Source organism: Drosophila innubila, chromosome X (assembly GCF_004354385.1).
Source record: "Drosophila innubila isolate TH190305 chromosome X, UK_Dinn_1.0, whole genome shotgun sequence".
NCBI lineage: Eukaryota > Metazoa > Arthropoda > Insecta > Diptera > Drosophilidae > Drosophila > Drosophila innubila.
The window spans coordinates 3,386,479-3,399,823 of record NC_047626.1 but is presented as its reverse complement, the minus strand read 5'-3'; the positions used below and the strand labels follow the sequence as shown (position 1 = coordinate 3,399,823).

The 13,345-nt window shown below is 30.8% G+C and overlaps 2 protein-coding genes across 2 annotated transcripts; one reads left to right on the top strand and one right to left on the bottom strand.

The window, feature by feature from the left end:
* Nucleotides 1-309: 309 nt before the first annotated feature.
* On the bottom strand, nucleotides 310-3,437 carry LOC117783523 (box C/D snoRNA protein 1). Its single transcript, XM_034620952.1, has 3 exons — nucleotides 3,076-3,437; nucleotides 2,228-3,012; nucleotides 310-1,026 (listed from the first exon to the last, which is right to left on the bottom strand). Exons 1-3 carry the CDS (start codon nucleotides 3,108-3,110, stop codon nucleotides 719-721), a joined length of 1,128 nt encoding a protein of 375 aa, XP_034476843.1. The 5' UTR covers nucleotides 3,111-3,437; the 3' UTR covers nucleotides 310-718.
* A 1,189-nt stretch (nucleotides 3,438-4,626) lies between these two features.
* Nucleotides 4,627-12,190, top strand: LOC117783515 (folylpolyglutamate synthase, mitochondrial). Its single transcript, XM_034620940.1, has 4 exons — nucleotides 4,627-5,010; nucleotides 5,634-5,810; nucleotides 9,250-10,088; nucleotides 11,372-12,190. The coding sequence occupies exons 1-4, from the start codon at nucleotides 4,639-4,641 to the stop codon at nucleotides 11,826-11,828; spliced, it is 1,845 nt and encodes a 614-aa protein (XP_034476831.1). The 5' UTR covers nucleotides 4,627-4,638; the 3' UTR covers nucleotides 11,829-12,190.
* The last annotated feature ends 1,155 nt before the right edge of the window (nucleotides 12,191-13,345 follow it).

Here is a 13,345-nt window from a genome sequence, read left to right as displayed (position 1 = left end):
GTGTTAAACATTGAGTCGAAACTTGAAATTAACAGATTGTACACAAATTTCATATACACTGAGATATATATACATATATACCTAACAATGCCTATATACAGATTGCATATGCGGGCTGTAACTGACCTAATTTTTTTTCAACTAAACTATTGATAAATGGCATAATTCTTATCATTTAATTAGCCTAAAAAAAACTTTAAATAAATAAATCAATGGTATACAATAAAAGCGTTTAATGAATTTCAATTCGTCTGGCACACGCAAAAGAACGAGAGAGAGGGAGAGTATGGAAAAAGAAAGAGAGACCGCTATGTTTGTAGCTGGCAAAATGATTTAATTTTTATTCAATTTCTGCCTTTAAGTTATTTGAAAAGGTCAACAAATGATAATTCTTACACTTATATACTTATGACTATCACACATTCAAATTCAATTAAATAAAATTCAATTCATTCAAATTAAATTTGTAATTAGACAAATTGACAACTTTAATTTAATATTTACTTGGAAACAAATTTATGAAGTGTACAAGAAAGTACAAAGGCAGTAAATGTGATAAATTGTGGTCTGAAAGCGTCTATAAGGAGTTTTCTTAAGGGTTTACAATCATAGATGCCACAGAAATCTAAGCCAACCAAAACCGATACATTTAAGGTTGTTTTTTGGTTGGTTTAATTTACAATGTTTCTTATAACTTTGCTGCTTAAATAATAGTATCTTAATATGTACAGGTATTTAGTGGCTCTTCACTCTCACTGGGCAACTCATCGCTGTTTGCCTCAGATTCATCCTCATCATCCTCATCATCGTTGTCATCATTGTCATCATCGTCTTCCTCCTCCTCATCTTCGGCTGCACCAAAACTGGCTGCTAAATCGTAAAGATTATGCAATACGGGCAATTCCTTTGACTTGGCAGTTGTGGATTTGCTTTTCTTGGCAGCTGGTTGTTGTTTCTGCTCCGACTTGGACACAGCAGCAATTGCAGTTGCAGCTGTAACATCAGCAACATCATCAGTTTCTTCATCTGTAAAGGTAATAGAAAAGTTTGGTAAAAGGGTTTTTAGATTCAACAAGTGAGCTGCTACAGTCGAGCACGCTCGACAGTAGGATACCCTGTGCCCAGGAACTCTGTACTGAAAGTTGATTTTCGACCGATTGTTCCTATGGCAGCTATATGATATATGGGACCGAATTAAACCAAGTTTGGTCAGAATGTACAAAACCAACTTAAATGCATATTCTAAGAGTTTGGTTAAGATATCTCAAAAAGCAAAAAACTTTTTCATACTAAAAGTTAATTTTTGACCGATCGGTCCTATTACAGCTATATGATATAGTCGATCGATTTGAGCAAACTTCGGCCAGGATGGACATAACCAAGTTAAATGCATATTCTATCAGTTTGATTAAGATATCTCAAAAAACAAAAAATTTTTTTATACTAGGATTTAATTTTCGATTGAGCGTCTCTATTGCAGCTATATGATATAATGGACCGATTTTAATCTAATTTGGTCAGGATGTATAATACCAGCCTAGACGTATATTCTTTCAGTTTGGTAAGGCTATCGCAAAAAACAAAAAGCTTTTTCATACTAAAACTGGATTTTTGAATGAGCGTCTCTACGCCAGCTATATGATATAGTGGTCCGATTTCAACCAAATTTCGTCAGGATGTATAATACCAGCCCAGATGCATATTTTATCTGTTTGGCTAAGATATCTCAAAAAACAAAAAACTTTTTCATACTAAAATTTCATTTTCGACCTATCGTTCCTATGGCAGCTATATGATATAGAGATCCGATCCAAAAATTATATCAAACTTGATCTGCATACGGTATCCAGAAACCTACATAGCAATTTTGAAGTGCCTAGCTCTTATGGTCTCTGAGATGGACGCGTTCGAACAGATGGATGGACAGACAGACAGGACTAGATCGAAGGCTGTCTATGCTGATCAGGAATATATAATATATTGCACGATAAGATTTTCTTAGCTATGTTGTGCCCAAATTTGATCCACCTCGGCCTTTTGTTTGAGCCATTTAAGCTCCACGAATATCAGTCAGTCAGTCAGGACAAACTGTTTTATATATATATTTATGCTTAATGGGGCCTGCCACGCCTCCTTCTGGCTGTTACATACAGTCTGCCAAGCACATACTACCCTATTTGGTCTATTTTAAATGTGCGCAGGGTATAAAAGAGATCTCTCTGCTTACCACTGTCTATAACATCGTAGCCAGTTGGCGGACGCTGCTCGTAGCTAACATAGATAGTGGGAAATTCAATGATGGTTTTGCCAGCGAGATTCTCACGTAAGGATTTGTGTGCCTTGAGAGCATAACAACGTGAGCCACTGCGTCGGACGCCCTCGGCACGCAGCCACAGCGTCAACTGACCAATGCCGGCACGTTGATGTTGCTGCAACACTTTGCGCTGCTGCAGCGCCGTCTCCAGCTGCAGATCCAAGTATTTGTTTAACAGTGTAGACAGCGTTTCCTGCTCATTGCAACGTGTGTCCACAAAGCGAGTTGTTGTTGCTGTTGTTGTCGCGTTGTCCACATGTGTAAACAACCATTCAATGTGCCAAAAGAAACGCTGCAGTTTCCAATTCAAATATGTGGTATTCTGCTTGTGGCGAGTGAAATGCGGCAGCAGAAATTGCAGGCGTATATTCCTTTTGAATGCCTCCTGTCGCATGCGATAAAGCGGCACTGGCAGCTGCCGTTGTTGTTGTGTATAACGTTTGCTCTGATCTCGCTTGCGACTCTCCGCATAACGTGTGCACTCCTCGAGGAAACAATAGTCACTGAGGAATTCACGCTCCGTCATGGCACTCAATGGCATATACTTGGTGCGATCCCGTATGCCATCACAATTGAGTTCCCGCTTATGGATCTGCACACAGGCCAATGCACAGGTTTTCACCTCACATTTGGGACACGCATAAATTGCTTCTTTGCCGCCACAAACCTCACACACACCAAGACGCATGCGTTTGTTGCTAAACACATAAATAATTTGAATTTGAATTAAATTGTTTTGACAAAGCAAACCATGTAATTACCTGTCACTTGGGTTTTCAATATTTATGTCAGACATGTTGACAAAATTAGTTTTATCCTCATTATTTTGAATAGCACACAGCAACAGCTGTCTCAAAATTTGTCACATTTCTTTTATTTTTCTTCCTCTTTTTCGTTTGCTTGTTTTGTGGCGCTCTTTGCCATTCAACCGACCGCGTCGCGTCATTCACCCGGGCTCCACTGCAAGTGTGTTTGCGTTATTTCGGATTCAGTTTCGGCCATACTACCAACACGTTACGGATTATACATGTATTCTATTGTTAATTCGCTAGCTGTCCGCAGACGGTGATAAGCCGCGTTCCAGGCCCAGCTGTGCATGCCATGTAAGCTTATTTATTTATGTTATTTACACAATTATTCGCAGTGAATTGTTGCTCATGTACACATGCATAACAACATTGTTGCCAACTTTTAGTGCACAAAAATAGTTATTTCTGGCTGTAAAGCAGCCAAATTTGTTTTGGCGCGCACTTTTCTATATTGTCTTATATAAAATTACTATTAATATCTTGTTATCAAAACATTGTTAAAATTAGTAAGTGTATTTAATATAAACTTTAACCTTTTTCTTCTGGCTGTAAAGCAGCCAAATTTGATTTGCCACACTTTTGTGAAATAATATTGCTATTAATATTTTGCTATCAAAACATAGCTAAAATAAGTCATTTTATTTAATATTAATTTTCAAATTATCCTAGAAATCTAACCACTGCTGCCAATTTCTACCGTTAAAAATTTATGCTTTAGTGTATTTCTTTACTGAAATTCACTTTTAAAATAAAAAAAAGTTAAATTGACAACAGTGAATATAACTTTAAAGATAGTCGAAACTAGCTTTAAAATAGCTAAGTTGGCAACATTGCGAAATCAATAACACACGTGTGAGAGCGCTTGCGGAGCTGCCACCTGGCGCTGGTTTGCTGCACATATCGTGCATTTATCGTAATCGCTCAGAACGATAACATCGTGGTCAATCGAGCAAATGCCGCCTTATCTAATGACCGTTATCATTTCAATGTTAATCTATTGCAATTGTATATGTATGTAAATGCACGTGTAGCAATTGTATGACATGATTGCGTATGCGTATTTATTAAGTAACTTTATACACTACATATTAACATATATACATATAAGTATGCAAGAGTAGCAATTGTATGTTGTGCTGTATTTATTAAACGATTTCACAAAATCTTATCAATTGATATTAGGCAAATTACCTGCCGGGTTACAGAGTTCAAACCACGCACTCAAGTTGTTTATATTATAAATGTGTCAATTAACTTTATCTATGATTTTATTTATATACTATAGAAATATATACATATATTTTTTTTCAGTAACCGTCGAGTTTACCGCTCACCGGTCTCCGCTCACCAGTCTTGGTTCTCCCTCCAATGAAACAAGTTTGAAAGCGTGCGAGCAATAGATAGAAATAGAGAGAGAGAGAGTGAGAATCACAGAGAGCGCTAGAGCGGGAGCGAGAGTGCACTGTAAACCAGAATCGAAGCGATCGATAGCGGTATAAATATATTGAAAAAATAATGCTTTGCCGCAAGGTAATGCGTTCAGTGCTTAAGACCAGCAAGTTGTGTCTAGATGTGCGTATTATGAGCCAATTTCGACGCATGGACGACCTTAAGATTTGTAGAGCGAGCACAGTGTCGGCGGCGCCAAGGATAGATAATAAATCCGGAACACCCATACAACTGCACCATAATAATAACAATATCAATAATCATAACAATATTAACGGCAATAGTGACTTTTTAAATTTACAAACAACACAAACACCTCAATCCGATGATAATGATGATGATGTCCTCTTTGAGGATCTTGTCTTCTATCCCAACGGACGCCAAAGAGCCAATGATGAGGATCAAAATAGCATTGCCAGTGAGAATGCAGCCTACAATGTGAGTAAAAATTAATAAAATAATAAAAAAAAAATAATATAAAATAAATAGGGACTTTAATTATTATAAGTTTTTTTTTTAAATACAATATAATCAATATTATTAAATTTTATTGATTTACTTACAATATAAAATATTTTTATTTTTTTAAACTACAGTAGTGTTTATTTTTCATTTTTAATAATTTACTTACAATATAATGAAAAATTTTGAGTTAGATTTTACAGCTCAAATAATCTTAATTTTTGAGTAAGAAAAATAAACTCAAATAAAAAATAAAAAATAATCTTTACATTGTAGTTTTACAACAAAACCTATTTAACTTTTAATAATTTTTATAATAACAAAGCTCTAGGAATAATTATTATTATAGTTATTAATTTAATTATAATTATTATTAATAGGTTTTGTTGTAAGACTACAATGTAAAGATTATTTTGTATTATTTTTATGGATTTACTTGCAATGCAATGAAAAACCTTAAGTTTTACTTTAAAACTTGAGTAATAATAATTTTTTTTAAGCAGGAAAAGAAAAACTCATATAGTACCACAAGTTTTATTAAATTAAAATAAAATATAATCTATAAATATTTTGATTACAAACTCTTCTCTTTGTTATAGGCATGCATTGAGGAGCTAACAACGATTCAGCCAAACGAACAAGCGATAAAAAACTCTATAACAAATGGCAAGACCTTTTCTATAAGGGATACCATCAAATTTTTAGAACGTAGCGGTCTACCTTTGACCACCGTGGAGCAGCTATCGATAATACATGTTGCCGGCACCAAGGGCAAGGTAAGAGAGAGTTCCAGTTCCAACTACAATTAACTCATCATCGACACGCTTATTTCACAAAATGAATTAATCGAAAAAAAAAAAAAATAACAACACGAAAATTGATGCTAACAACTAAACACAATAATGACAATCACATTGGGAGCGTTTTAAGCGTGAGAGTAACGCTACACTGTTAAAAATAAAAAGAAACATAGAAAAAAACTAGGAAAATAATCAGAAATCGTAATCATTTAAAATTATATTATAAAACCTACACAGTAAAGATTATTTAATGATTTTTAATAATTTGCATTATTGATAGTAATTACTATTGAGTTATTTTATAAAAATCTCATTATATCATTATAAAAAATAAAAATTACATAATCCTAAGCTGTGATTCCTGAAAATAATACTTTACTTAATTAATATGCTCATTTAAAATCATTTAATACTAAAAATTACAGAAAGTTTACAAAATTTAATAGTATACTTTTTTCTTTCATTAAAATTTGTTTATTCATTACTTTACAAGTCATTGTTTTGCCCAATATTTAGTACTTATTTCTCTATCAATAGGAGATTTCGCACAAGAAATGCGATTGTAGTTAATTGATAAACAAAAAACTTCACAAATAGCAACTTTGTTGTGATCGATTGTTAATATAGCAAAGCTGATTATATTTTCAACTCAATGATATCGATTAGGCAATTATGAGACTCGAGTGGGAATGGGAAAAAAGTCAAAGTTAATTTTTAGCGTTTATTTAAATTTACCTTTTCATTATGACCATTTTTACTATGCTAATTAATAAGATATATAAGCATTAGCATTGTCATTGTCACAAGTATAAATATTATTATTATTATCAGTATTATTATCTTTGGTATTTAACACTATCATTTATATGTACAAAAGACTTATTTTCCAGATAACATTGAAGTTAGCCAATATCAAAAGTATTTTTAATATGTATTATTAGCATTATTATTAAACTGATCATTAGCAAATTTTTCATGCATTTTCTTAACTGATATATGTCATATTAATTTTCAGATTATAATCTGGTATAAGCAACATTAGCATAATTTTCATGAATAATAGCAGTAGCATTATTTTCAGGCAATCTTATAAATTTTCATTGATTTTAGCATTTGCATTAGCATTATTTTCATGTTAACTTTTTATTTTCCTTTCCTTTAACGCTAGCATTATTTCTAATTTAAAGCATTTTTAAATCTTAAATATATTATTTGTATATTGACATTATACAATTAATTTCTCCCGGTGCAGATCTATCGATTATCATTTGGCTCTCCTAGCTCTACAACTGATAAGCCTCGATTGTATTGTTGTGTGTTGCTTTTGTTGTAATTTTAGTTTTGTTTTGAAATCTACTGAGCTTTGTTCATCTACTGTTTAAAATGGTCAATGGCCAAGCTTTTGTGTTAACGGGTACACTGGACAAAAAGGTTCAGTTTCTAAATTTGGGAATAAAACAAAAATATTCAAAAAAAAGCCGGGTTTTCAGTGTCTCATTAATTTTATTAAAGAGATATTTTCAAATTTGACATTTAAATTTATACGCTTTACGTCAAAATATCTCTGATATAGTTTTTAAACTTCTTAACTAGGCATTACGTGTCGTACTTTATGCATTTTTTTCAAAACTTAGAAAATACAGATAATCAAAGAAAGTGTTGTGACAAAAAACAAAATTTTTACAATTTCGCTGACAAAAAAATATATATTTTTTATGGATTTAGAATTTTTTGTTTTTTAGAATTCTTGTCTATGGTTCTTAAAAGCTAAAAATATAAAAAAAATAAATTTTTGTCAAACTTAACTGTTTTTAAAAGTAAATAAATTAAAGCTGAGAATTTTAATTTTGTTTAAATATGTGATAAATATGTGAATTTTGATTTTTCTGAACAATTTCTTGATTTACTTGTCTAATTTTGAACAGTGTATGTCTTGTTTTTGGATTCCTTTTTGATTCAGTTTTATGAATTTTCATTTTATTTTTCATGTCTATAGCTTTGAGAAGAAATTAATAAAAAGAAGAAAATTAATTTATATGGAATTAAACAGTTTTTAAAGATATAAAATATAAATATGTGAATTTTTATATAAAGAAGAAAATTAATTTATAGGGATTTAAACAATTTTTAAATATATAAAATATATAAATATGTGAATTTTTATATTTTCTGAAATTTCTTGATTAACTTGTCTAATTTTTGAACAGTGTATGTCTTGTTTTTGATTCATTTTGATTCAGTTTTATGAATTTTCATTTTATTTTTCATGTCTATAGCTTTGAGAAGAAATTAATAAAAAGAAGAAAATTAATTTATATGGAATTAAACAGTTTTTAAAGATATAAAATATAAATATGTGAATTTTTATATAAAGAAGAAAATTAATTTATAGGGATTTAAACAATTTTTAAATATATAAAATATATAAATATGTGAATTTTTATATTTTCTGAGCAATTTCTTGATTAACTTGTCTAATTTTGAACAGTGTATGTCTTGTTTTTGGATTCATTTTTGATTCAGTTTTATGAATTTTCATTTTATATTTTATGTCTATAGCTTTGAGAAGAAATTAATAAAAAGAAGAAAATTAATTTATATGGAATTAAACAGTTTTTAAAGATATAAAATATAAATATGTGAATTTTTATATTTTCTGAGCAATTTCTTGATTAACTTGTCTAATTTTGAACAGTGTATGTCTTGTTTTTGGATTCATTTTTGATTCAGTTTTATGAATTTTCATTTTATTTTTCATGTCTATAGCTTTGAGAAGAAATTAATAAAAAGAAGAAAATTAATTTATATGGAATTAAACAGTTTTTAAAGATATAAAATATAAATATGTGAATTTTTATATTTTCTGAGCAATTTCTTGATTAACTTGTCTAATTTTGAACAGTGTATGTCTTGTTTTTGGATTCCTTTTTGATTCAGTTTTATGGATTTTCATTTTATATAATATTTAATTTTTCAATAGCTTTGAGAATAAATTAATAAAAAGAAGAAAATTAATTTATATAAAATTAAACAGTTTTTAAAGATATTAAATATAAATATGTGAATTTTTATATTTTCTAAACAATTTCTTGATTAACTTGTCTAATTTTTAACAGTGTATGTCTTGTTTTTGGATTCATTTTTGATTCAGTTATATGGATTTTCATTTTATTTAATATTTAATTTTTCTTGTCTATAGTTTTGAGAAGAAATTAATAAAAAGAAGAAAATTAATTTATATAAAATTAAACAGTTTTTAAAGATATAAAATATAAATATGTGAATTTTTATATTTTCTGAGCAATTTCTTGACTAACTTGTCTAATTTTGAACAGTGTATGTCTTGTTGTTGTATTAATTTCTGAGTGTTTTATTGATTGTTTGGTTGATTGTTTGGTTGATTGTTTTGTTTTAGGGCTCAACGTGCGCGTTGACTGAATCGATATTGCGTCAATATGGTGCACGAACCGGTTTCTTCAGTTCCCCCCACTTGGTGTCCACCAACGAGCGCATCCGGATCAATGGTGATCCGCTGGCCAAGCACAAGTTCACTTATCACTTTTGGCAAGTGTACAATCGGCTGAAGGAGCGACGTGAACATGAACTGGATATGCCATCATTCTTTATGTTCCTAACCATATTGGGATTCCATGTCTTCATTGCCGAGCGTGTGGATGTTGTGGTCCTTGAGGTGGGACTCGGTGGCGAATGCGATTGTACGAATATTGTGCGTAATGTGAAAACCGTTGGCATCACCTCATTGGCCCTGGAGCACACCGATCTGCTGGGCAAGACACTGCAGCAGATAGCGTGGCAGAAGGCGGGTGTTATAAAGCCCGGCTCGCATGTCTATACGCATGTCACACAGCCGGAATGCCTCAAGGTCATCCATGAACGTGCCGCCGAAAAGCAGGCCAAAATTATTGAAGTCCTCAGCACGGATGCGTATTTCAATTACAATCTCTATGCCGATTATCTGCACAGCTGCAACGATTATGTCCGACTCAATGGCGCCTTGGCCATACAATTGGCCTACGATTGGCTCCGGCAGACGACGGGACCCTTGCATCAGGATAATGCCGTCAATGAGCCACATATGACGGCCGAAGTACTGCGCGGTCTAACCAAGGCCCATTGGCCCGGACGTTGTCAACTTGTCAAGTATCAGAATATGCGCGTCCATCTGGATGGAGCACATACTGTGGAGAGTATGCGGGTCTGCGTTGATTGGTTTCTCAAGAGCACTAAATTGAGGTATGAATATCAGACAAATATATACTTGATTTAATTAATTTAAAATTGAAAGAAATTAAATTAATTAATTTTAATTTAATTAATTACAAAAATACATTGATTAAATTAATTCATTAAAAAATGAAAGTAATTGAATAAATTAATTTAAATTTAATTAATTAATTAAATAAAAAATGAAAGTAACTAAATAAATTAATTTAAATTTAATTAATTAAAAAATGAAAGTAATTAAATTAATTAATTAAATTAAAATTCATTTATTTAATTACTTTCATTTTTTAATTAATGAATTCATTAAATTTAAATCAATTACAGAAACACATTAATTAAATTGACTCATTAAAATTACACAAATTACATTAATAAGCTAAAAATAATTTGATTAATTAATTAAATTAATTTAAATTTAATTAATTAATTTAATTTCTTTCACTTTTTAATTAATTACAAAAATACATTAATTAAATTAACTCATTAAAATTACACTAATAACATTAAATAGCTAAAAATACATTAATTAAATTAATAAATGTATTTCAAACAAACTAAAAAATTTAATAATTAAAACCACTGAATTGATTAACTCTTAAAAATTAAAGTAATTAATGTAATGAAATAAATTAATTTAATTTTTTTTAAATATTTACAAAAATGCATTATTTAAATTAATTAGTTAAAAATACATTAATTAATTGAATTAATTAAAAAAAAATTAGTGAAATTCATAAATTTATTTAAGACTAACTCAAGAATTTAAAATTTAATGCCACTGCATTAATTACTGTAAAAAATATTTAAATTAACTAATGAAAAAAATAAATTAGTTAAGTTTAATTTATTAACTTAATTAATTTAATATATTTCAATATATTTATTACAAGAATGACTTATTGATTTGTTACAGAAAATCAATTGAATTAGTTAATTGATAATATTAAAGTAATTGGACAAATTAATTTATAAAATTACAGAAATTGTACTTTTGTACTTTGTACTAGAAAAAAAACATTGTTCATTAACTCAAAAAAAGGTACTTAAAAAAAGAACAGAAAATTCTGCTTTTAAGATTTCTGGTTGCCTAAAAGCGAACTTGAAATAATATTTTTGTACTCCGTTTTGGGTATTTCAAATTTATTCAGTTTTTGAGATCTTATGTACTTGAATATCCCCTGTTTTTTTTTCTATTGTTCATATATATTTTTTCCAAGTGTATATATGTATATATTTTTATCTACAATTGTATTATTTAATAAAAACATTTTTTTTAAATTCTGTTTTTACAGCGCTGCTAATCCGAAGATATTGATATTCAATCGCACTGGAGAATCGGATCCCACGGCCATAGTGCGGGTCCTGCACGAGACCTGTAACTTTGACATGATCTGCTTTGTGCCCAATGTGGCCAACTCACTGAAAGGTGATCCCAATCAGACGACCTACTATTGCAGTGCCGATGTGCAACGGAAACGGGCCAAATATATTGCATCAATTTGGGAAAATCTATGCATAAAAACGGATCAAAATAATCTGGGTCAAATGTATGATACACTGTGGGATGCCTTCTGTGAGATTCGATTACGTTATCCCCAAGATATTGAACTGGATGTGCTCATAACGGGTTCAATACATTTGCTTGGTGCAGCGATTTCAGCGCTGAATGACACTAAATTGGTGGATATTGAGCCACCATGTGATCAGTGGGTCAGTGAATCAAAGTGTGAAAACCTCTCAAAATTTTAACGTAACATATATATATAGCTTCCGTATTTACAAATTAGTTTTCTAGGTCATTTTCTCTCTCCATATATATATATACATATATATACATACTTAAATCTAGACTACAGAACTTTCAACGTTTGTGTAAACATGTGTCTGATTCCCACTAAAAATGCCACACAATATTCCTTAAACAAATTCGTTGTGAACAATGCGGTAATACGAGCCTGGTACTCTCAGTTCCAAACATACATTACCTTTTTTTAAATATATATATACTTTTTTTTCTTACTATATTTGTCAAATACTAAGGAATTTGTCGTCTGAAAAAATAATTGAACGGGAAAATAAATACAAATGCTGAAAGTTTCGATTTAAGATGGGAATTTCTCACTTGTTTTAACATTTGTTTCATCTTTTTTCTGGAACAGCTTTTTACAGGGCAACTGACTGATCAATTACCCTATAAAGTAAGTGTTGAATTTCATTCAGTTCTGTTGAATTCTACTGTGATTTATGCAACGATTGGATGAACTGTTGTGTTAACTCTTTTTATACATTTAGCTAACTTGAAATTGCAACAGGTTTATTATCTTTTGTAGCTTTACAATCTATCAGATACTATTTTTTCGGAATATTCGTAGGAACCAGTTTGATCTGCAGTGTTTTCTAAGAGAAAAATTACTTCATCTGGCTTTTTCTTTTTTATTCTCAGCTAAAGTTGCCTTATGCGAACTTTAACTCCAAATATAAACCACTTGCAGGTTGAATTTTCCAAAAAGCCGTCTTATTGCACAAAAAAATCTTCTTAGCTACGTTGTGTACAAATTTCAGCCTTCTAGATCATACGGTTTGGGCTCTACAATGAACAGTCTGAACTGTGCAAGGTCGCGCATATGTTTTTCCATTTTTTCTGCATTTTTGGCATGTGAAAGACCTTAATCCGAGACTTGAAATTATTCTGTAGATTTTTCTTATATAAAATATATACTTTTTGGTGTGTGAGAGTTAAAAATTAACAAAAAAGAGTATTCCATGCAACGAAGCAACAATCTTTATACATTTCTTAAAATTGAAACTACCCTAACTTAATCCTAATCAAGGCTACAAACCGGTTCTCAGCCGAAACTCGCTAAACTGTCTCGGTTCGGGCTCAGACTGCTTGAAGCGGATCATAAACCGATTTCTTGAAATTATTTACCCCGCGAACCCGAAGCTTAACCGAAGCATTTTTTTAAATAAAAGGTTCGATTCTAAAAAAAATAATTACATCAATTTTATACTTTTCTTATATTATTACAGGCTTCAAAAAAATAATGCACAGTTAAAGATTATCATCAAAATTTGATTTAAAAATAAAGCCACAAAAAATTATAACAATACAATTTTATTTTTTTTTGTATCAAATCCAATGCTCGAATCAAACCTGGTTTTCAGGGGGGTATATAAACCAGTTCGCGAACCGAACCTAGGTCTTTTTCTATGTTCTAATATCAATAAACCGTCGGCAGAAGCGTTTTCAGCGACGCGTCGCGAAC

Coding starts and splice junctions, on each gene's coding strand:
- LOC117783523 (XM_034620952.1), bottom strand. CDS start 3,110: ATGTCTGACATAAATATTGAAAACCCAAGTGACAG. Junction 3,013..3,075: donor ATTGAAAACCCAAGTGACAG/GTAATTACATGG, acceptor TTATGTGTTTAG/CAACAAACGCATGCGTCTTG. Junction 1,027..2,227: donor CTACGATGTTATAGACAGTG/GTAAGCAGAGAG, acceptor TTACCTTTACAG/ATGAAGAAACTGATGATGTT.
- LOC117783515 (XM_034620940.1), top strand. CDS start 4,639: ATGCTTTGCCGCAAGGTAATGCGTTCAGTGCTTAAGACCAGCAAGTTG. Junction 5,011..5,633: donor GTGAGAATGCAGCCTACAAT/GTGAGTAAAAAT, acceptor TCTTTGTTATAG/GCATGCATTGAGGAGCTAAC. Junction 10,089..11,371: donor CTCAAGAGCACTAAATTGAG/GTATGAATATCA, acceptor CTGTTTTTACAG/CGCTGCTAATCCGAAGATAT.